Source organism: Pundamilia nyererei, unplaced genomic scaffold, assembly GCF_000239375.1.
Source record: "Pundamilia nyererei isolate P.nyererei 1_Seehausen unplaced genomic scaffold, PunNye1.0 scaffold00072, whole genome shotgun sequence".
NCBI classification, from domain to species: domain Eukaryota; kingdom Metazoa; phylum Chordata; class Actinopteri; order Cichliformes; family Cichlidae; genus Pundamilia; species Pundamilia nyererei.
In genome coordinates, this window is record NW_005187473.1 from 2,218,452 (window position 1) to 2,243,004 (window position 24,553).

General features: G+C 38.5%; 2 protein-coding genes across 2 annotated transcripts in view; both read left to right on the top strand.

The window, feature by feature from the left end:
* Positions 1–1,315: 1,315 nt before the first annotated feature.
* cunh1orf210 (chromosome unknown C1orf210 homolog) lies at positions 1,316–9,036 on the top strand. The gene is made up of 4 exons (XM_005736974.1): positions 1,316–1,436; positions 6,594–7,129; positions 7,334–7,519; positions 8,498–9,036. The coding sequence occupies exons 2-4, from the start codon at positions 7,081–7,083 to the stop codon at positions 8,698–8,700; spliced, it is 438 nt and encodes a 145-aa protein (XP_005737031.1). The 5' UTR covers positions 1,316–1,436; positions 6,594–7,080; the 3' UTR covers positions 8,701–9,036.
* A 1,847-nt stretch (positions 9,037–10,883) lies between these two features.
* The window catches only part of ap1m3 (adaptor related protein complex 1 subunit mu 3), a 33,042-nt gene continuing 19,372 nt past the window's right edge, over positions 10,884–24,553 (top strand). The window contains exons 1-4 of the mRNA XM_005737026.1: positions 10,884–11,107; positions 18,929–19,085; positions 19,695–19,762; positions 20,453–20,583. Coding sequence (XP_005737083.1) covers positions 11,066–11,107; positions 18,929–19,085; positions 19,695–19,762; positions 20,453–20,583 — 398 coding nt within the window. The 5' untranslated portion in view covers positions 10,884–11,065. The remainder of the gene's footprint in view (positions 11,108–18,928; positions 19,086–19,694; positions 19,763–20,452; positions 20,584–24,553) is intronic.

Consider the following 24,553-nt stretch of genomic DNA (forward strand, 5'->3'; position numbering starts at 1 on the left):
CCAGTAGATGCTAAATACAGTAGATGTTTTACAGCACGTCACGCAAAATGAACAACGTTAAAAGTCACGATTCAGGGTGAGGTCACTCACACTGAACAACAACGTCATTCATTCCCAGAGTCTGTTGAAGCAGCTCATCTACAGCATCTTTAAACATCTTTCAGCTCATTTCTATGGTCTTATGTATTCTCTGCTGATTCAGGTCCTTCCTGTAGTTCTTATCATTGGTGTTTCAAACTGTGGCAGAAAGTAGAAATAAAGAAAAAAAAAATGCTATGTACTGTGTACTACAGCATCAAACAGCAGATCAAGTAAGTGGTTAGCTGGTTAATATACCGATGTATTTAACAGAAAAGAACGAAGCAGGGTTGAAATGAGAGGAAATACTGAACATGTTCATCATCAGATGTGACATTAAATATTGTGTCTACTCAGCATGTACAGGAAGACACCCTTATCACAGTTTAACTCTTTGCTGCTACTGCACTTCACTGATTTTCCCACAATGCACAAGTGTAGGTTAGGTCTTTGCAGCATATACTAAAACACAGAATGCTGTTTACGCAAGGCACAGCTGAAAGTGCCATCAAACAGCCCCTAGACACACACACACAATCATTTCAGTGTCCCAACCTATCTACATATATGTCATCGGCTCCAAGACATCCAGCTGAAGCGTCCTGGAACATATGGAGGGAGGGAGGGAAAGAGGAAGAGTAAGGAAGGGAGATGTAAAGATGCAGGGTGCACTGATGAGTGGCCAGGAAGTGGCCCTATTGTTTTCAGGGTCACCTCGCTTTTCCTTTCAGAGCCTTTCAGAGGTCTGTCCTCTCCAGCGGGCGGCGTCTTACATAAACATGACTCCTTGTCAACCCAAAAAAATCTATCTTGTCTGATTTCCTTTCTGATCTCAGGAGGTCTTGGACAATAGTTTGCATTTTAAATAGTAAGGGGTGGCATTAAACTACAGTTACGATACACAAGAAGAGGGGACGCACAAAGCACGTAACAAACAAGACTATATGATCCACAGCAACAGGATACCAGTGTTTGAGAAAGAAAAAACAAAAAACTGGTTCGACCAGATCATATAGTTGCACCTGTATGTGGGTATTTACATATAAAGAAAATATGAATACAGCTCATAAGTCAAATTCTACCTCTTCCTGGTTTGGCAGTGCAAAAACAACAACATTGGCTCCATCCAGGTCAGCCGTGCCATTGGCCAGAAAAGAGGCAGGAGGCGGGAGTGAGAGAGAGCGTACCTTAGTTAGAAAGTTACCTATTAACTGGATGTTCTCGGAAGCAGCTGCTGAGCACACCTCGCTCAACCTTTGCATAACATTTCTCCATTTCATAGGGAAGGCAGGAGAAAATGTGGCTAAGGTCGACATGAAATGTGCGAGCCACGGAGATCTACTCTGACAGGTGACCAGGTAAGGCTTTAAATCAACAGCTTGTAGAAGAGAGAGGTAGCCAGTGTCTTCCACACACTGGGATATGTGTTTTGGTTTGGTTGTGAACTGAGACAAGGAATTATATCTGAATATTGTGCAACAATATCACAATGGGAGAAATTTAAATAAATAAATAAATAAAATAAGGAGTATTTAGCTGTTCCAAAACCATGAAGTGTAACATACTTTTATTTACAACTCGACTGGTTACGACTGAAGGAGGAGGACAGGCAATGCGTGCCTGAACGCATTGCCAGAAAAATCCGAAGTATATCAAAACATAATATGGTTTTCATTAACAGTGGAAATCAGTAACATATTTTTTTCCTGCAGTGGAGTCATTTAGTGCTGCAGCAGCTGAAGGCCATTCTTTCTATAGACAGAAAAAACACAATATCAAAGCGTGTTTACATTTCTATGACCTGCACTGCCCTACAAACTGAGCACACAGTGGTTCAGAACTGTGTGCTCACTGCTGTGCTTTATTATTTCAAAGTATATTGTACCATCGAAAATGAGTGCATCTGCACCACCTTCAAAATGTACAAAAGCAATAAGCAGTATTTCTGCTGTGTGTAGTTCCTACAATACTGTTTGTATTGGAGCCCGGGCTCCGAATAAAACACCACAGGCTTGGTAAACTGTGAGCTGTAGGACTTGTCAGCACCAAGTTCTCTGCCAAAGAGAGACAGCAGAAATTGTAGCCAAGTCAGGTGAGGATTAGCTTTAGTTTTAGCTAAGGTTTAGCTAGTGGCTTTTACCCAGCTGTCACTGTAAACGGGAAAAAAGAAGAAGACTTTAATGTTTAACATATGACAGCAGCTAAAAGAGTTCATATCTCAAGAAAACAACCCCAACAACAGCAAAAACATTTTAACCGATATAATAAAAACTCAAAGATCCTAAGGAGTTTGATGCCGACCTTTAACCAAAGGTGAATGTAAAGGTTTTGGAGCAGGTACATGTTTTATCTCAGTGATTTGTTTGGGTAAAATTATAACCTTTAAGAGAACAGTCAAACACTACAACCTTTAAACCCTTTCTCCCACTCTGTAGTTGCTACTCATCTTAAAGCTACTCAAACCTTTACCTTATTTCGCATGAAGTCACGGCAAAATGGCACACAATTTATGAACTCTTTTACTCATATAGTGTCCGAATGACCCTTGCTGAATACTCACTGACATGTTTTCCACCTGCTGTTTTTACCCCAAACAAAAGAACACCATTAACGGCTCTCTCTCTTTTAAACAGCACATGTCTATAATTTCCCTCTTTAAATGTGTGGAGTTTCATTAAGGAAGTGTTAAAAGTAACTTTAAAATATCAAATAACGTAGTTTTTGGTCTTGCTGCAGGTTGATTATTATCTTTTTAATTAGCCATCCCTAAGCTTGGGTTTATTCTTTGTGTGGCTGAGGCTTCTCTGTTGACACTGCCATTATTCCAGGACCAAAAGACAAAAACCAAACATGTCATTTGCGAGTTCATTTAAGCTATTATGATCTTGGGTATAGTTAGACAACGCCAGCACAATACACTAATCATTTTTCAGGGCGTAGCTTTCATACTTCCAGTATGTGAGTTAAATAATCAGGCTAATAAACAATGTCTCTGCCAGCTGTTTTTAAACCCACTGCTCAATTAGTTCTTGTGCCTATCATCACAGACAAACAATAGCATGGCCTGACTCCTCCACACATTTACAAAGGAAGACAAAAATACAAAACTTGGCAGTGGGATAAGAGGCAAAGGGGGAGGCCTGCACGCTGCACTGTGGATTGTTGGGGTGAGGGTCACCCAGAGGACGGCTTGTGGTTTGAATATAAATATTGGTGATTATTTCAGCCAGGCAGATAGCGTAAAGTGTGAGCTGAAAAGTAAATCCATTTTTGTGATAAGTGCTTATCAAAAAGCCTGTTTTTCATGTCTGATTCTGGCTCGCTGTTACATAAGTTGAAAGAAGTTTACCATATAATTTGGTGTCACCTCCTGTTGCGTAATCAGATTTGAAAGCATCAAACCGCTTACATTTAGCCTTTTCAAAGGAGCCTCATCACACACAGTTTGATGACAGGGAGAGCATTTCACGCCCTCTGGCCATCATTAGCGTCTACAAACTGATGCTGGACTCACAATTTGGAGAGGCGAAACAAAGTAAGGCTGCAAAAACTGGCTCCTTGCGTTTGAGAGTGATATTCAAACACAGGCGCAAATGCAGCTTTTTCACAGACGCAACTTCGCATACAAGCACAAACAAATGTACTGCGGCAGTGCGCAGTCACACTCTGACACACATATTCTTGGCTCCGGGTTGATGTGTATGTTTTGCTACGCCTGTGTGAGGACAGAACGGGAAGAGATAAAGGCAGCTCTGTCGGTGTGTTTACAGCCAACACTGCTGAAGAGAATAGCCTAAGAAGATGAAGGGGAAGTCGCCTAATGGCCACAGCTAAGGAGCTGGAGCTCTCTTGCTGTGAAAAATCACCTCAGAGCCAAGAAAGCGAACAAGAAATTTTAAGCACGCCCTTTAAAACAACCACCACTATTTTGGGGGAAAGAAAGACACTGTAAATTTGTCTTTACATCTTTATAAACCATAGTTGATTTGAACTTTTTTTATGAAGCTGGTACAGGAACAAAGTCATAAAAACCAAAGTCATAGTTGTCACATTGTGAGAACCAATGTTCTGCGCTCTTCCTGTGAACTGTGGCGGAGCAGGTCACCCAGTCACTAAGGCCTAATTTCAGTGGGTCAGCCTTCTGAATAAAATCAGGCTGCAATATTCATGACTACTCCAGCACTTCCCATCACTGCTGTCTATAAATCAGTCCAGCCAATGTGCAAACCAAACCAGGATGCGTCAGTTTGGTTTGCAAAAATTAATTTAGATGTTATAACAGTTACAGTTTACATGTTGATTTTTTTTTTACTGCCACTTAACTGCTTTTTCTACAGTCACACTAGTGGAAACAGTGGTTCATCTGTGGCAATGTGATAAAAATAACAAATCTGTTGTTGTATAAGAATATAGAAATTCACATTCACATTAACTTGCCCACAAAAAGAGAGGTAGCCCCTGCAAGACAACGATTTAACTACAAAATAGCATAGGTGCTTATCAACCATGTTTTTATATAGGAATACACCCAGAATCCAAGAGGTTGGCAAGCGGTTGCGATGCATCTATTGCAGAACAACTCCCAAAGTGTAACATTAAACGCTAGGTGACAAATCGTCGGTGTATTACCCTTTTGGCCACCCAACACGTCCCTATATTACAAGTTCAGAAAAACTAGGAAACATGAGAACCTTTTGAAATGAATCTACACATGTACACTTATTTTACTTAAATCGCTTTGGAAAACACTATCTAACATGATTAAGGTGGTGGTCATGGTTAGGGCTGAATTGCACAGCTGGAACGTGTGTTACCGTAGGAGCGTCATTCTATTCGATTTCATCCACGATATCACCTTTCCCGTTCCCATGGAACGCTTCCGGACATGACAAATCGTCGGTATATTACGCGTCGGGAGTGAGAACAGGCTGTGCAGATAGATGCATCGCAGACAAGCTGTGCTCATCAGTGCAAACCAACCCAGATCAACTGGAATGTTATGACAATTTGTCTGCAATTATAAATTTGGTGGCAATACATGCAAACCGTTTCTAATCTGTATGAGAGTAACTGTAGTCCATCTGAGACACAGTGATTATGTGGAAACAAGACTGCCTTCCAACAGGCAAAGGGCAATTGCCTTGTGATGTAAAGTGTCAATACAGTGTTGCTTCTTTTATTTAACTAAGACACATTTCTATATTTATAGTGAGCTATAAATCTATCTACAGTCAATATAAAGGTTTTTAGCAACCCCCCCCCAAAAAAAAATAAAAAAATGTTATGATCTAAAATCTAGATCACAAACATAAACATATACTGTAGGTCCTAGTAAAAAACAGTTAAGAATGGACATCACGGACAAGAGCAAAACTTATTTGACTGCATTTTTGCAGCTCCAGTGTAAATACAGGGGGTCAGCCCGTAGTGCTGTGCATGCAAATATGAGTCTACTTTGCAAATAGCTGTGCATAAAGGTTCTCTTGTGGACGACAGGTTTGTATTTGCATTAAGAACATCGCTGATATGCTACTGTCAACAAAATACAACAAGTGGAACAAGCGAGTTCCTGAATGTAAGCAGAACACGGGGGTTTATAATCCAGTGCGCGTTGCCAATTCTTGGAAATATGATGATACATTTGACAGCTGGTTAGCTAATTTTTGGGGGAAAAAGTGGGTGGAAACGCCGATTCTGGCTCTGTCAGGGAGGATCACACGTGTATTAATAATGTGTTTGTTTCATTTCATAAAAGCAAGATTTGTTTTATCGCTTTAAAAAATTGTGATCTTTGCAGACATCAGTAGAGAGTTCTGGCTTTCAGCCAAACTAGGCAGGCTGTTCCCCATTTCTTTTTGCTACACAACACAAATGGAAGTGAAGTCCCAAGATGCTGCACTTTTCCCATGTGGCTCAAATTAGATGGAATTTCCTCTCAGCACTGATTTTCCATGAAATTCCATTTTAATTTTTCTATAATAAACAACAAATGTAAGATCTTCTTGCCCATTAAGTCTGAAGTTTTGTAGGAAGCTGTTAAACATGCAAAGTTAAGATTCCTTCACACACACACTCACAGATTACTCATTTTGCCAGTGTTTTGTGTAGCATAAAGGAAGGGTTCTACAGTATGTGGGACTTCCTGTTTGTGACACACTTTTCCTATTGTGCATGATATCCTCCTGATTTCCTGACAGCCCGTGCTGAGTGATAATTTCAGTATTTAAAAGAACCTTTAAAAGAGCTTCCTTTAATGATGAAACACTCACTCTCCATAGATACTTAGTGAAATATTTAAGCCGTTTGATTGTTCAGTTTCGTTTTGTGTGGCTTAGTTATGAAATATGCATTTAATGCCACAAAGATTTCAAAGCACCAATGCACATGGGTATCGTTTACTGGTAATCTACATAACTGAGGAGCTTTTTCCCCCAGTTTTGTAAGATGCCTTTGTAGGAAAGTGTGTAAAATAAAAATATTCATGCTTCTTTTCTTCTCTTTTCTACTTTCTCCAGATCCATATGTAACTACAGCAAGAGGTCTGTAGCTCATATTTCATTGCATGCATAAACCGATTACGATACCAGCACCATTCAGCTGGTGCTGAACTGAGGCCTCCCCCCCAGTCACTCAACCTTGCCGCCAAGCGGCGCTCTGAAAGTTAAACTCCTCACTAGTCAACAGACAACTAACTCCCTCATCTGGGGAGATGCCAGCCCTACAACATCACTTCTGAATCCTACAGTGGCTTTAATTAGATCAAGGCAATATAACACAAACCACTGAAAAGTGCCAGCTTCAATTAAAAGGAGTTCAAGGGTCTGCTGGCTCTTGTAGAAAGAGAGTGACATATGTGTTTGACACGCCTGCAGTCCATGGTTTCACGCTTGAGTTAATGGTGCCGCAAAGCAAGAGGAAAGCCTCATTCATCAAGAAGCAAACTGAACTACAAAGTGGAGGTCTCTTTCTAGAAGAGGCTGTACAAATAAGAGGCAAAGCTAAATGGAACCATCACTAAATGACACAGCTTTACCAACAGCAGCAAAAAATGGTAAGAGTTCAGTTGTTTTAGTAATGTCAGATAGAACGTTTATCAGCAGGAAATTTGTCTCTGCATCTGCTCTAACGGCAGAAGACAGTAAATACAGTTCCCCATAGTTGAAGCTTAATGCGGGTATCTGGGTTCTTTCCACAGTTGTGCCACCTCACAACCACACTGATTAACTGGAATGGGACTCCTTGTCTTCTCTTACAGACACTTTGACAGCCAAACAGACCGGTCACAGCTGGGAGTTCTTCGTGGCCGTCCTCGTCGCAGCCATCTTGGTCACTGTTATTATTGCCATTATGGCTAAATATCAGGTGTTTCGGCGCTTCCTGGCGAGCTACAGACACACGCGGCTGAGGGAGAGTGATTCTATTAGCCACTGTGACCCATCAGGTTTGCTTTTTATGAATTCAATTTTAGAGATTACTGCATGCTGACATTTGTTTGTATGTTCAAAACCGAAAGCCGAGCCAATGCCCAGAGTACATTTAACATCTATAAATTCATGCAACAGATTGGATAAGAAAGCATTACACAAGAAAAATAGCAATATGAAAAAAGTGTACTTGTGCTCATAGTGTGCTTTGTCACAGCCTAAAGCATTTTTTTTAAAATCAACAATAGACCAAAAGATTATGTGTATGATGAATGACAGGAATTATAGGCTACCTCTGCAGTTAGTGTTAGCGCTACAGCGGTTTCCAGCTCATTGTCTTTGTTTTCCGGCCCTGCTGCTTGTGGACAAAATAAACAACCAGCTCCTGTAGATGGTCAGAAATTAAAAGCAGATAAAAACAGAAGCAGTCCTTAGAAGCTGAGGGAGACCAAAACGCAGCACAACAATGACTAAATATCTGAGGTTAAAAAGACAAAAACACTACTGGAGATCAGTGTCCAGTGCTGTGTTCACAGTGCATTGAACTGCCTCCAAGTAGAAATGAAAATATCATCTAAGCCAATGAACACATAACAACACGGCAACAATTAATTTTTGTACTTCGGATGCCATGTCCTGGCAAATAGCTTGCATAATGTTTCCAAAAATGAGAAATGCTGACTTACAGTTGAAGCAAAACCAGACTGCACAATTATCTTTTGAAAATCTTTTATTAGGCTTTTATTAGGCTGCAGGAGATCTTCTGTTTAGAAGAACTGTGTCTTTAAGAGCTAATACAGCAATTAAGAGCTCATAGAAATTGATACCTCAAATCCAAAGCCATCTGCGCTCTGTTGACTTACTCGGCGAGTCTTTTTATATTTGCAAATGCTGATAACATGGTTGGACAGAATGACTTACCGGACTTGGTTTCTAATGATTCTTGGCTGTGGGTTTTTTTATTTGCTCTGTTCTTCTTTTCTCATTGTTTTCAGGCCTGGAAGTGGGGTTTACCATGCACGGAGGACGTGGAATGCACCCTCACTGTATGCCTCCAGTGAGCGAGGAGGATGACGACGGCTTCATTGAGGACAACTATATCCCGACAAGTGAGAGACAGAGGGCCGAGAGAGCGGCCGAGAACATAGAGGAGGACACGGAGGAAGAGATTTATGACAGTGAGTTTAGCATTGGTTAGAAGGGATGTCTCCACACCTTCTGAACCACTGTTCTGGTATTTGGGCCAGAAGTGAGCTATCCATTTCACTCCATCTGATCCTTTTCCATGGGTTTTCATAGTTTCTATCTCAAAAACTGATCCTTGGTTAACAACTGATTAGATGCATAAAGATAAAAAAAAAAAAATCCATTATTTCTGGAGAGCTTGGAAAGGAATATCCTGATGTCAAGCGCATTATCATGGCAGTAGTTCTCAGTGTGGGAGAACATTTCAACATGTTCTTATGAGAATAGGCTTGCGTTACAAACACATATCATGGAAACTGCTGGATTTTTGAAAATGTACTTGAACAAATCTCCCATTAAAAAAATAAGAAAATTTTGTTTAAAAAAAACAAAACAAAACAAAACAAAATGTAAGTATACCTTTAAAAAAAAACAACGTATGTACACCTTTTTAAAAAGGGAAATACAACTTTGTTTTTGTTTTGTTTTTTTGTAAAAAAAAAGGAAGTATACCCTGTTTAAAAAAAAGAAAAATAGGAAGTACGCCTTCAGCTTCAAAAGCTACTATTTTTCCTGTTAGCAGGGATAGTTAGCTTTTTTCATAATTCTTTGCCAGTCTCTGATATCAGCTTCATACGATTTTCTTGATCACTTGTCCTTTCAAAATTCTCAATTACCTCAGCATCATTTCAAAGATTTTTTCCCCCCATTCCAGAACTCCGTTTATTTCTCTTCATTGGTATATTTGAGAGTGTGCTGAGTTCTATTCCCCCTTTACTCGAATGGCCTCAGGTCATAGCTGAATCAGTGACTGATTAGTGACAAGCTGCCTAATTTGTGAGGCCTTAGTGTAACACAGTATAGATGTCCAGCTTCCTCTCACGCCTCTCATGCAAAGCTGCATTTGGTGTGGGAAACATAGCTAAGCCAGTTTTTTTTAGCTGATTAACTGATTACTTAATTTGATTTGATAGCACGGATTATTAATTAATTAATTAATCGTATGCCGACGCATAGCCATAGTTAAGTAAGACTGACAACAAGAGCATACATTGCTTTGCTCAGTGAGAGTACTTTAAGTACCATGTACTGTACAACACTTGCACCGTTTTCTTTTAAAATGTTTTTTCTGACTTTCATTGTAATAATTGTATGGTTTTGGATGTTGCCTTACAAGAAAATTACAAGAGTCATATCATTCATTTGTGCTGTTACGGTACATTATTATTATTATTTTTTTTAATCTGCCACAGTCATTTTTTTTTATTAAATTGTACTGCAGCTCACATATATCATAAGCAGTACTTGCAGTTACTTTTCAACCTTTTGAATCCTGTTTTTAAGAAACTGCACTGAGATGTGTACACAAAGTCAGCTAGACCTCAATAAATATCTACCTGTAAGTGAAACCCTTGCTGCATTCTCATGTATTTTCAACTGAAATCTGTCGGGGTTATTTCTGAGGGCTATTTCTCCACCATTAATTTGTGTATTTTGCTTGTCTCACTGGACACAGAGTGGAATCATTACACTCACCTGTCCATTTAAACTTTGCGACGATGCTATAAACAACCATAATAACGCCTGAAAGTGCGCCTCGAGCAGAGGCCTGCAGCGCTTCGGATCCCAGGAGACGACGCCGATGATGAGAGGGGCTGACAGGTCTGTGAAGCTGTCAGCCGAGGCACCCGGAAACACGGCGTGTAAAGTTGACACCGAAACCGGAAAAAGACGATCTCGCCTTCAAAATAAATGGATAATGGAACGTCGTTTGCTATGATGGGTGTGTCTCATGTCTTAGAAACCCCCCACCCACGCACCCACCACTACCATGCCAAAAATCAAGAAAAAAATAATAACTAAATAATACTTATAATAATATTACCACTCCCATCAATCATCACTTTTCCTTTCATTCAGAAAAGGTTAAACTTCTTTTTTACGCTGTTTAATCTATAGAAATAGATCGTCTTAATGTCACAGTAATGTAAATCAGATGGCAGCCTATTCCTGCAAAATTATTGTGGGCTGTGGGAGTAGAAAAAACGAAACCATTAATATTTCTAAAGTAACGTGCCACTGAATGTATTATTTATGAAGAACAGAAACATTAAAATATGATTTGATTAAGGTATTTGGAGTTATTTATTTAAAAAGAAAATAGCCGGAAGTCGTATTTCCGTGACAGTAGCTAGCTTGATGCTACGATCCGGAAAAGCAGCGAGTTGCAGCGAAACGCGTTGACTGTACAGTGTGGAGGAGAGGAGGAACGAGGATGATGGGAGCGAATCGTATTCCACTCAAGTGACCCATATCTTACAGTAGACCCAGATATTATTTAGCCTACTTCTTGTTCTCGAGGATTTTTCTCCGTGAAGATGTCGGCGTCAGCGATATTTATCCTGGACCTGAAGGGAAAGGTAAGTTTGTGGCGACTTGTTGGTGAGGAAGTTGACATTATCAACGCAGCACCTGCCTCAAGATAGTCAGTTTGCCAAAAAAGGGGGGGAGAAAGTCGCACGGGATATTTTCATTTTTATTGGCGTAATCTGCAGCTGTACATCACATGCCGCATACACTTTTCTTTGTCGAAAACTCTTTGCTAATTTAACTCTGAACCACCCGTACAGAGCAGACAGGAAGAGAAGCTCAACTTGTCAAACTCGTTTCACCAATGTTCAGTATACACAGAGGGCTTGTTCTTGTGCAGCGATGCAGCCTTTATTGTACGTGATGTGTCCTATTTCGAGGTCTAAAACTTTACCTTGGGCAGCCCTTACATGCCATGCAATAAACCGTACAGTGGTTAGTTTAAAATAATGGGGATATGTGTGTGGACATGAGGATGACATACATTAGAAATACATCTTAAGAGACAAACTCAAGTGAAATGCTTGAGGGTTAGTGATCTCAAGGTGAAAATGTCATTTATTTGTAAATTTGTACTCATCAGTTAATTTAGCTGGGTGCCTTACAAAAAATCTGCAGTCCTAAAAGTAAGGATTTGTCACTTTTATGTATTTCATGAATACTTATTTGATATTATTATTATTATTACATAACCTTAATCAGTCCAATCTAATAATTTCAACCATAAATGTCATAAAAAGCAACTACCCACAGCAAAATGTGATGTTTTTAGTTGATCTAGTTTGTTTGGGTAGCTTACAAACCCATCACTGTTTTGGTTTGCTCTCGTAAAAGCCTGAGAAAACCAGCTAACGTTCACATTAGGAGACAAGTCTCAAGTTTATTTATTATTTTTGCAAAAAATATACTTATTTTTATGTTGATCATCTTACCAGAATACTGAAACACCTGATTTAAGTGTTTCAGTTCTAACATGTGTGTAAGTTTAGTTAGACAAAACAAGTAACAAGTATCTGTAACCATAATGCTAGGCTTGGTCTACCACCTGACCAAACTATTTTAGTGATTAAAATGACAGAGTGTGGTAAATTTTGACCCCATTATGTTGTATAGACTTCCTATTGTGTTTGTTGTAAATATACTCTCTCCTTTATCTATGACAGCTATTCTAAAATGGTTTATTGTAATTATAGTTTTACAGTGATTTTTCTGCAAGAGGATTGGAGTTAGTTTCAGGGCTCCTGCTACTCTAGACCTAATAGCTGTGCTCCACTGTAAAACATTAAAATGTGGTGATTAAAGTGGAAAGTAATGATAAAATAATTTTGAAAAAGCAATATTGCTAAAAATGGTTAAACTAATGCATAAATATATATATTTGTTTTTAGGGTCTGTTGATGAGCCTGGAAAAGACCTTTCCATTATCCTTGCCCCACCGGCAGCCTATTTCCCGGAAAAACACTATGAAAAGCTGTACACATTCACAGTGGGAAACATTTTTAGGATTATAAATATCACAATGTTACATATACAGCTGGAATTATAAATGACCCCAACAACTCATTAAAAGGATAAGACTATCTTCACCATGTATTTTCTCTAACCGTAACTTATTCTTAGGACAATGAAACAGTGTTTGTGGAAATGATACTGAAAGTCATGAGGATCATAAATGACGCAGTACTTGCTGTTTTCATAAATTTTTGTATTTCTACAATTTCTTACTACTTCATATGACTCTATTAGCTTGTAGAGTTAATTTATGTGGGGCCAAAAAAAAAGAATTGTTGAAGAAGCCTTATATGCTTGACAACATTACCCATTAGGGAGAAGGATCAGTCCCGTCGTTGCCTGGATGTCTTATCGTACAGAATAAAGGTTTTCTCTTTCCCTCTCTTGCGATCTATCCATCTATCTCTGCCCTGAGGCAAATCAGTAGTATCTCTTTGCCTTCAGTCTTCACCCTCTCTCTGCCCTGACTAGATGAGGTCCTCTGTTGTAGCAGAAAATTGTGAAACAAATCTGAGATGGAAAAAAGCATGAGAACAGTCCCAGTGACACTGTAGATAAAAAAATAATATTAAGGTTGTAGTCATTAACCCAAAGCAGTTATGGATACATAGGTAACCTGCTTAACTGTACAAATCCATAGACCTTTTGAACTATTGCTACTGCAGAAGTCTGTTGCATTTTTGTGTTTTCAAGTGTGCCAACCTACCCCAAGCCCTCGGTGCCTCCTCATGGGCGCTAGACTGCACTTGCTGGGTAGACCTAAATGTCAGGCTATTGAAATCAGCATGGCATCATTTGTTCTCTGTGATTCCCAATAGAATTTTTAATGAGCGAACAGGCTCAAGCTGACTTTTTGGGTTGTAATGAGTAATGGCAGATTCCAATAGCTGGAGGCTAACATCTTCAGACATATAGTATATTTGCTCAAGGGGCTACAGCTCTTAGTTTTTGTAATATATATTCAATTATGTTGGACAATGCACATTCATCAACATCATAATGGTAATGTGCAAAACCTTTCTAGAAGACTGACTCATTTTGATTATCTTTTTGTTTAATTGTTTAATTTGTTTAATTTAATTGCGTCCACCATGAATCCCAATTTAATTATTTTCATACTGGTTGATTTATCCATCTGTCCATCCATCCATACATCACATCCTCTATGACTCGCACCCACTAAGAGTAATAATTTTGGGGAAGGTTACACCCTGCACACCTTGGATACCGGTCTTTTGCAGGAATAACAAAGAGAGACAGACAACTATTCACACTCACTTTCACACCTATTGCCAATTTAGAATTGCCTGTTAACCTAACCCATGGATGTCTTTGGACCATGGGAGGAAGCCAGAGTACCCAGAAAAAGGTTATGCAAGCACAGGGAGAATATGCAGGCAGAAAAGACTACTGGAGGGATCACCTTCAGATTGTTTTAGATACATTCCATGACCTTAGAGGATGAATGTGCATGACTTGGGTAATACACATTTTGCTAACAGTGTAACAGTTTGTGGACTGACTTACAGCTAGATCACATTTGTAATTTAGTCACTTATTTAGATGCAAAACAAATGACATTCTCATCATCATCTGCTTGTGTTGGGTATCATATTAGCATGCTGACACACTAAACTGTGATTAATATAGTAAACACTGTACCAGCTAAGCAGAAGTACGAGTTTGATAGAGCTGCCACTGTAGACTTAGTCTTATTGGACAAAGAATGCTGCAGCTGCAACAAGCCCCCTTCTCGAGGCCCTTTGAGTATTAACAATATTTAATGGTTGCAGTTGATGGACCAACTCAGTGGTGTCTTTTTGTACTTTTCAATGGTTCATTATTTCAGCTACAAGTTGTGTACTGTTAACTACTAGCAGCTTTGAAACGTCATTCAACATTTTCTACATAGAAATTTATTTTAGTACAGGAATTTATCTCATAGTCAGATTGAACTTAGTGGGCTTAGTGTAATTTACAAGAGGGTTGATGGGTGACACAAACTGTTCTTGTTTTTTTTGTTTTGTTCCTGTTTGCCTTCCGGTCATACGGCCCAGCGAGGGGTGTCTGTTGCCATGTTTCTTTAGAGGTTAGCAGTGAGTGCTTTCTATTGATTTCAAACATTGAAAACAGTCATTGATTGGCTTGTGTGACCCAGTAACAAACTCCCATCAAATCCCCACAGCGATTTTCCCCGGCTGATTATGTTTTATTTCATTTATTTATTTTTTAAGACCACTGATGGTTTTAATATATAATACTTTGTTGTGCTGGTAAAAGCCAATTATAACGCCAAGAATTGCCTTTTGTCTTGTAGATTAAACAAAGAATGGATCAGCACATGTAATTCAGTTTATAATAGGGCTAATTGGCTGTATTTTATACTTCAGTTTTCATATTATGCTTCCATTGTTCTTATTTCCTTTTTAGTTTTTTCCTTTTGTTCCCACTGAACAAAACAACATTTCTTGGTTTTGAAACAATTTAACTAAGTTCTACATAAAGATTTTTAGCTCTCTGTCACAGTTGAATGGCATTTAAAACAATTAGATATAAAAAATATTTGTGATGCACGTTGATATTCCAGCAAAACTTCCCAAACTTTAAGCAGACACTACTGCGGGTTAACTTGAAAGGGATACATTCCCACTTGGTTGTAAAGAGACCTGGATTATTAAGTAGCAGTGCTTTGCTTTGGGGCATGAAATATGCTAACTGATTGGTTCTCTGCTGAAAACAGTGCAGCACTGCTTGTTTTTCTGGAAATACGAGTTTAACTGACACACGTTTGAACCAGAGTGGCACGGCAGTGATATGTTGACACTTCCGTTTCCTAAAGGTGATATAAAAGTTTTTACAAGTCCTTCTTATGATTGGCACCATTATTGTTACCACAGACTAGTTATTTTCAGAATCATCATAATCGGATGATGTGAAATGTCTCTCAGATGCAATTTTGGTGGGTTTTCTTTTGTGTTGTTTTTTTAAAGGTGGACATCAATGCACTAAAAGAGAGAATTACACAGAGGAAAATTGGTGGATAAAGCAGTCAATAAGAAGCTCGTCACAGCTCATCACAGTAAATGAAAAGAGTGATAAACTTTCTTCGTCTTTTATTGATTTATTGTCTCAAATAGAAATTAACTTCAGCCAACTTGTCAAGTATGTGCACATTGGTTGTGTACAGCCAGCGATGTTAGTGGCCTTTTCTTTGCAGTCCACATGTTCTATATGCCATTGTAAGTGCAGTAGGAGGCAAGTGTTATAGTGTTATATATTGGGCTGTTTGTACTTTATTTCTTCAATTTTTTCAATTAGAAATTGATACTGTTATATGTAAAACAAAGATGCTGGACTCAGCAGATGTCTGTATCTTCTGTTGGAAAATCACTGTTGACTAAGTAATTAATTATTCCCCTTTTTGATGCGGTAACCAGAAACGATTATGACCACCACATAGTTAACCTGCTGTTGAGTCAAGTCTGGAACATATGTGTGCTGGTGTTTTTTCCATCAAGGTGTGATTTTTAAAACTGGCAATTCAAAGGACACTCTTCCATGGGCTTTCAATATTGCAGCTCTTTTTTGATATAGACTTGCCTATAGCTCACTCTCTGTCTGGTCACCTCTGAACTGTTGCCTGTGTGTTTTCTCCTCTCATAGAATCTGATCAGTGGCCTGTTCATATCCTTCTTCTCCCCCAGATTACTTTACTTTGCTGGAATGTCCTTTTTTTATTTCTTATTTCCTCCTGTCTTTGTTGCATCTGCCCCTTTGTGACCTTTGTGCAACAGAGGCTCCTCTATTAAAGAAGATGGGGAGCTTTTTGTGTTTGTGTGCGTGCATGCATGTGTGTATGCTTGCCATCTAGATCCCTGAAGCGTACACGCTTTGATCTCTTTCTTCACTTCACCGTGTGCGTCCGGAGACTAGAAAGACTGCTAACTCATCTTGTTATGTTTGTCTATGAGTGTGTCTGTGTGCGTGTGTATGTCTGTTTTCATTAAAATTAGGAGGTGTGGTGCTTTCTCTGGGCTGAATGAAGCAAGTCTTGTCATATCTGTGACTAGCATCGCATGCTGATTGGAGATGTTACAACATTCAGCCTTAAGTCTCAAGACAGACCTTGATACAATTACACCCCACCCCCCAGTGTGTAATATAGAACAGATCTGAAAAATGTTCTCAAACATAGTTTAAAACTGCACTTGTGTGATATGAACGTGCACACTTTTGTCATCATTTTAAATCCTTGACTTACAACAGCGTAAGAAGAGTTTCTGGGTCATCTTTTTCTTGGTTCAGTCACATATTGTTCTTTTTCATGCTGTGTTTTATTTTCATTGTGTCCACAGTGGAGTTTTTTTTCTTCACAAAGGAGACACTGTGTCTTGTGTAGATGTAGCAAATTGGCTTATAAAGTCAACTAAAGCAAAGTCAATATATCAGGATCTCTTGTGACAGTGGTCTGAAAACCCCCCCAAAAAACAGAATATGTGCAGTCATAATTTTTTCATTTTTTACTTTTAGAAGTTCAATCACAGACATGTACTCACTTAACTAGATTAGTAGCTGTGGTGGGTGTGTAAGCTCACACCCGCCTTTTATTACAAACCGGTTCCAGCTCTTTTTCGATGGTTGTTGAGTCACTGACAAAGAGGAGGACTCAAGGTTCACATTGGGAAAGGTCTGTTAGATGTGTGTTTGCACATTTTCCAATTTGCAACTGTTTAAAAGTGTGTCTGTGAGTGATGGAAGTGCTATTAGTGTTGCGGGTATATAGTGATGAATAGAGTTGTCGTGATACTAGAATTTAAAACTTGATACCGATACCCAGGAAAGTACTCAATATTTGACACCTTTTTTTTAATAAAGGAGGAAGGAAAAAATGACAAAAAATCAATAGGGGTTTTTTTTTTGGTAAAGATTAGTACAATACAAATCTAACATCAATCACAATGTTTTTGAGTAGTCTGGCATATAAAGTAATGTAACGTGGTGCAACCCCCCCCCCAAAAAAAGGACAATAATATTTATAGGTGGTTTGAGGTAGTACTGTGTTCTCCCGACTTTGCACTTTTCTTTACTGATCATCTGATGAAAAACGTATCCTCTTCCTTCTAACTTTAAGCCATATTTTCTAAACTGGGGCTCTAATACACAAAAAAGTGCTTAACTATGCCTATCTATTCCTGATATTATACCAATTGCTTATTATCAGTAGATTGGCTAAACAACAATAGCTGGTTACAAACTAACATTTTGCTAGCTAATGTTGGGTTTGAGTGTCCTAAAAATCCCTCCGATAAACCCTTTAATTTTTTTCACTCTTGCATTTATTTGCTAAGGAACAGAGTCCAACAACATTAGATACACTTCAACCAAAGTTTCACTAACACTAGGCTAATAGCAGCTAACAGTGCTATGAGCCTACAGCAGTGCCAATTTTCACAGACTCATCTCTTCTTATTTGACTCCTTTCACAAAGTTTTAAAGCCTTGAGTAAATGGACATGGACACTATTGTCAGCCTACACTTAATGCAGACAAATGGCAGCCAGAGTTGTTTGTCCTACAGTGGCCACCATAGCCAGGATTATGCACTTGAATTGGGAGGAGTAATAAAACAGAACTTGGACAGCTAGTGGAGAAATTTGTCACACTGTACCTTTTAACATTATCCGCTAGCCACAACCTCAATGATGACTTAAGAAACGGCTAATGTTGCTATCTGGTAATTGCAAACATATAAATGGTTAAAGGTATCAATGCGAATGGGTATCTGAACTGATAGTAATTCTTATTAGTTTATTATCACTTAGTATCTTAGTACTGTTTCTTTCAGACATAAAATGAATTTTTATAAGGGAAAGGCTAAGAATTAATGAAAATTTATTTTAAATTTGGTTTTAAGATTGATTTATTTTTTGCCAATTGACAGCAAGGAGGAGAATATACCATAAATGTCTAGTAGGACTCTGGGACATTGCATGCCTTGGCTATCATTTCAAACCTGGAAATCTTCCAACCCTTGCTAAGGTCTGCTCTTATTCTTCTTTCAAGTTGAAAAGTTGGTCATTCATCATTCATGATCAGATACCCATCAGTCCATTAAAACTACAAAGGAGAGATTCAAGCTGGAAACACATTTTGCACATTTCCACAGAGGATGAAAAAAATAAATATAACCCCCATTCAGGAGGTTAGAGGGTTTTTGTCAGCCACTGGCTTCTGTAGCTTCTTTAAGCTTGAGTGCAGGTTTGGTATCTTTGCCAAAAGCTATAAATATTTAATGACAAAGTCCTCTTTAATATCATCCTCTGCCTCTGTATCTTGTGTGTCTTTATGTTACTCATCCAGGTTCTGATTTGCCGTAACTACATGGGAAACATGGACATAAATGTGATCGACCAGTTCATGCCCATTCTGATGAAGAGAGAAGAAGACGCTGAGATGACGCCGCTGATCAGCCATGGCTCCGCACACTTCATGTGGATCAAACACAACAACCTTTACTGTATCCAAAGAGAGTTTACTGCTGCGTGATGTGCTCTGTGGTGCCTGCTAAAAAGAAGCCTTCACTGCAGACACTATAAATATCTATGTGAATTCTCCACTTTACCACAGTATAGTTTTCCATTCTGGCTGACATTCCTGCTTTAGTTCTTCAAAGTGACAGCCCTCCCATCAATCATTTACAGCATGTAATACATATACCTTAATTGCATCTTTCCAGGACAGATCTATAAGAAGTCCTGTGTTTCAGGTTGCTTCTGAGCTTCTCCACTTAAAAAATTGAACACAGGTTCACTATGATGTGTTATTCACTGTCTGCAATATTCCACACTCAGTCTTACTTACACATTATTAATTCAGGAACATATTCCAGTTGTTAGTAGTATTCCCAGTGCACTGCATTACACAGCTGAGCTCTTTTACCACCCTGTGGCCATGTTTTTAGTTGCTTGAAAGTCTCACACATTCTGTTAACTTTCAATTATGCTGCATTCGTCTCATAATTACTTCCAGTAAAGAATAAAACATGCCTGCTTCATGTCTTCTAACAGATTAAAAAACGTTTGCCTCTTGTAGATAAAACTTTGTTTCTTAACAGTTTTTTTTTCAGTGGTGGCAATCACTAAGAAGAATGCTAATGCTGCTCTCGTGTACTCCTTCCTTTATAAAATAGTACAGGTGAGTGTGGTGTTTACAGTTCATACTTTTTATTCCAAGGATGGAAACGTTGCATTTGCATTATGAAGTCGTCTGATTTTCTATGTAGGCAATACATTTGGTTTGATTCTATTGATGAAATGCAGGAACAGTTGGTGTTTCTGCACCGACAGTCTTGGTTTTTGGTTTGGGTTTTGTTGTATTTCTTGCAAAGTACTTTGTGACATGTACGGTAAAACAACAATGGCACTCACAGAATACTTCCCTCCCAAACTCTTACATTTATAAGAACGTGACCTGGAGTGGTACCACATTGTAATAGACTCCTTCTTTGATCTCCACCTCTACCTTTCCAACACATTTCAGGAAATATGGCCTAGTAGCTGTTTCGCATAATTCTGCTAGCAGACGGCCAGATAAACAAACAGCTCTTTTCTTGCTAGAGGAATAAATGTAACCAGCTCATTGTATAAATTATTGGAATAGGTCTTAATAAACTGCAGTATTAACCAGTTGACTATGAAGTGTAAGCGTATCTATTTGTTTTTCCCCTATACATATCTTTTCAGCACTGATATATGAAAAGATAATAATAAAAATCTTACTGTGGGATAGTAATAACATACAGTATGTGTGCACTCAATGTAAAAAGTACAGCTCAGCAGCTTGCATAGGATTTTTCATAGTAGCTGTTTGTATTTCTGTTTCTAGGTATTTAAGGAGTACTTTAAGGAGCTTGAGGAGGAGAGCATTCGCGACAACTTTGTGACGGTGTACGAACTGATGGACGAGGTGATGGATTTTGGGTTCCCTCAGACGACTGAGAGCAAGATCCTACAAGAGTAAGACAAATGTCACACAAGTTGACAACAGTCCACAAACCAATTGCGCCACGTCTGTTTGTTCAAGTGTAAAAACACAATACCTCAGACTGGGAAGCATTTTAGATTCAAATAAATAATGAGTCAGCACTTTATCGAAATATGTAAGCATAGACGGAAATACAGTAAATACAATTAGTAAGGCAAAAAATACTATACAATTCTAATGAGCTTAAAAGTTAATATTTGGTATGACCACCTTTATTCTTCTACACAGCCTGAACTCTCTTAAGCAGCTTTGTAGTCATTTCTTCTTGAAGGACATTCAAACTCTTCTGTAGATTTTGGCTGCCTTTTTTTTGAAAATTTCGTGCTGAAAATTAAACTTCCGATGGCATTGCATGGCAAAATCTGACAAGCTCTCCAACACCACTGACTGAAATGCTTTCCCAAACCATGTCAGAGCCTCCACTGTTTTTTACAGACAACTGTAGACACAGTAGTATCTCTTGTCCTCCTCTGTACATTCCGATAAAAATTTAAACCAAGAATTTTACATCTGGATTATCACTTCATTAGACCAGTTGTCGCTGATTTTCAGCCCAGTACTTGAGTAATTTGGCATACATTGGCCTTTATTCCCTGTTTCGCTTCCTTAAAAATGGCTTCTTGGCAGCCACTCTTCCATTGAGGCTACAGTGAACAGTAGTAGTTCATCTCTCAGTTCCAGTTTCAGGTCTTTGCTGAATTTCATATTTCCTAAGGACATGGCATGTCTGGTGAAGATATTTTTATTTAATTTTTTCCTGCCACTTCTTGTTTTGTCCTCCACTTATCCAATTTCCTCACATTTGTTGAGGTAATGCTGCATACCATGGCAAGACATACCAGGTTTTTGGCACGTGGATCTTTGGGAATCACCTTGTTGGTGCAAAGATACCATTTTATGCCTGTCAACCCATATGGAAAAGAAATAGTAAAAACATATATGATTTCATTATATAATTTTTCAAGGGATCTTATATGTGTTTTCACTCTTGTATGCTTTTCATACAAGTTTCATACAAGACAGATACAAACTTTATAAGATTTATATATATCTTTTCCATATGGGAAACTGTGTTATCTTTGGTATCTGTTCTAGATTCAACTGGAGAAATGGGAGCAAATGATGTGTTTTTGCGACAGGCTGCTGGTAACAAAGTGTTACCAAATTTAAAATGGAGTCTTTGTGAGATGGACCGATCCGATATTATGTATCTGTATCGATCCGATACTGACCTAAATTACTGGATCGGATATAGGAGAGAAATAAAAAATGTAATCCGATCCGAAGTATCACAAAATAACCTCACAAAACGCGCTACTTGGCGTAACCCAGCTCAGCGCATCGGAGCAGTATGTGTCACCTGATAGAGCGGCTGTTGTCTGCGAGACATGTCGGTGGTCTGGTGGAGCATTTGGAGCATTACGTGCTTCCAAACCGCGGCATTCCATCTCAAAGAAAACTATCCCAGAGAAGTAAAGTGTGAAAGTGCATCTCTGAATGTTTGCATAGTATTTCCACTTTAAGCATAACAACTGATATATATGGAGCCACAGCTGGACTGGCCATCGGAGTTCCATATTGAGGCAAAAAGGAAGCGATTTGTCCCGTACTTCAGCTAGAATTTAAAAAAGGCACAAAAAAAGGCTGGAGTTATTCTGTCTTTGCTGCACAGCTGCCGTTCTTCTCTCATTCTCTCCCCCTTCCTCCCCTGTTGCTACTTCAATCATGGAACTGACCAATGATCTTTTCTGTCGCAAGTCCCGTCTTACTTGTTTGTTTATCGCCCACTTTGCGCCAGAGAGAGGAGACCAGCGGATAAAGAACAGCTGCTTGATAAGCTCTTGTTAGACTTGATTTAATATTAATTTCTAGTATCAGCTGATGTTTGCTGGAGCCATGGCTGTAAAAGCTGCTGGTCATGATATCCGTTTGGATATGTCGTGAGATGGAAACATGAAGATGAAACCAGGAGATGTCCTTACTGAATCATCAGCTGAACAGTGATGGACAAACAGGTTTACCTGTTATGTGACATGAATGAGTGGAAGGGAAGCTATGAACTGTTTCTGAGAGACAAATAACACCAGGATCCTTTTCTGTGTAGCTGACAGCTGGTAACTGTGCAGGTGCAGATCTAGCAAAGTTTTGCCAGGGGGCCAGGTAGGGCATTAACAGGGAAAGGGAGGCACAAAAAATAAATTTCTTTGTTATTTCATTTAAAATGATGAACTTTTAATAAATAATTATCTGAATCTTACAACCAAAGTGGTCATCTGATTAAATGTATAGAAATCCATTATTGTATATAGTAACTATTAAGTCTAATATACATCCTAGTAATCTATAGTACTTTTTCCTATGGGAAGGTACCATCTGTGCAGTCTGCAATTCTGTTATAGAAAGATGTTGAATCTATTTAATTATTCTTGAAAAATAATTTATTTCTGTGCATTTGTTTTACACGTGCATTAAATTAAAGTTGATTATGTCGATTAAGCATTGTGAGGTGAAGGGTGGGGGAGGGGGGTTAATATTTTTGCTGGGAGTTGGCAAACCTATTAGTTAGGTTGTTTAATATTTCTGCTAAGTCCTCTTTAAGATACCAGAATAGGGATTATGGTGCAGCTTTAAGTTTATTAGATTGATCAGTTTTGCTGAACTATAAAATATTTTGGGTGCAGTGTATTTTTTGCATACAAGTATAACAGAATAGCTTTAGTGTTTTGGTTTTTAAAACTTGAGAATGAACAAAATGTAGCAACATATTTATAAAAAAATTGTTTTATTGATTAAAAAATACACTATATCGGATTCATATCGGTATCGGCAGATATCCAAATTTATGATATCGGTATCAGACATAAAAAAGTGGTATCATGCCATCTCTAATATTATGATACAACACTGGTTCATCAACTGAGTTATGTGCAAAAGAAAAAAAAAACATTCCAAAAATGTCCACGTCTGAACTAAAAATCAGTGAAAAAGCAGCCAATGTCCAAAGAAAACTGAAAACCCTCAGAAAGCCTTGAAGGACTATTGCAAAAGAGAAAGCTCCTTGGAGGTAAAATATAAAGAGTGGTGAATAAAGATTTTTGCATGGTACGGTATATTTCTTTGATATTTGTGTTTAAACTATTTTGAAAGTATTAGCTAACCTTTCATTAAAAGAAAAAGGAAAAAAAGACATCATGAGTGGCCAAACGCGACAGTAATAAAACTTTAATACATTACCTTTGTCATTGCAACACCATCAAACTCTGTCTTTTGATATTTTCTCAGAGAGACACCCAGTGGCAAAACTTACACTCTGTGCAGTGGAAGTAAAAGAGGGCTTGCAGAAATAGCTTTGGTGATTTTATATTGGACAAACGGTGAAACAGCATGGCATTTAAAATGAACACTAATCAGGCTGATGAGGTGAAAGTTACAAACTCTCAAAGGCCATAATTGCTGCATTCCTGTCTGGTTTTAATGTAACCACATTTACTCAAGTGGTACCTGTATCATCCATCAGGGAACAAAACAGGAGTTTTTCAGCGAGGTAACAGCTTCATATTTCATGGTGCAAGTTAGCGGGAGAGAGGGAATGAGAGCAAATGATGATTCTGTTTGAAGTGCTCTAGGCCATTTTTTTTCTTCTCATTCAACTGAGCACAACTGGTGACTAAAATTGTAATGAATGGCTCAGCTTTATACACTGAGTGAAATGAAGTGAAGCCACTGCTATTCTTTGGACCACTCGTGCTTTGTGTTTGAGCTGTACACAGGGTTGTTTTGCTTTTACCCTCCTCATGGCTCCACAGAGAGACTTTTGTTTCCAGGAGAAGGATCAACATTCACTCTGAAGCCCACAGCACCACAGGCACATAGGCTGTTAGTGTGTGCATTTTATTTGATTATTTTATTTTGCTGTGAATATATTGTGCACGCAATTTCTTT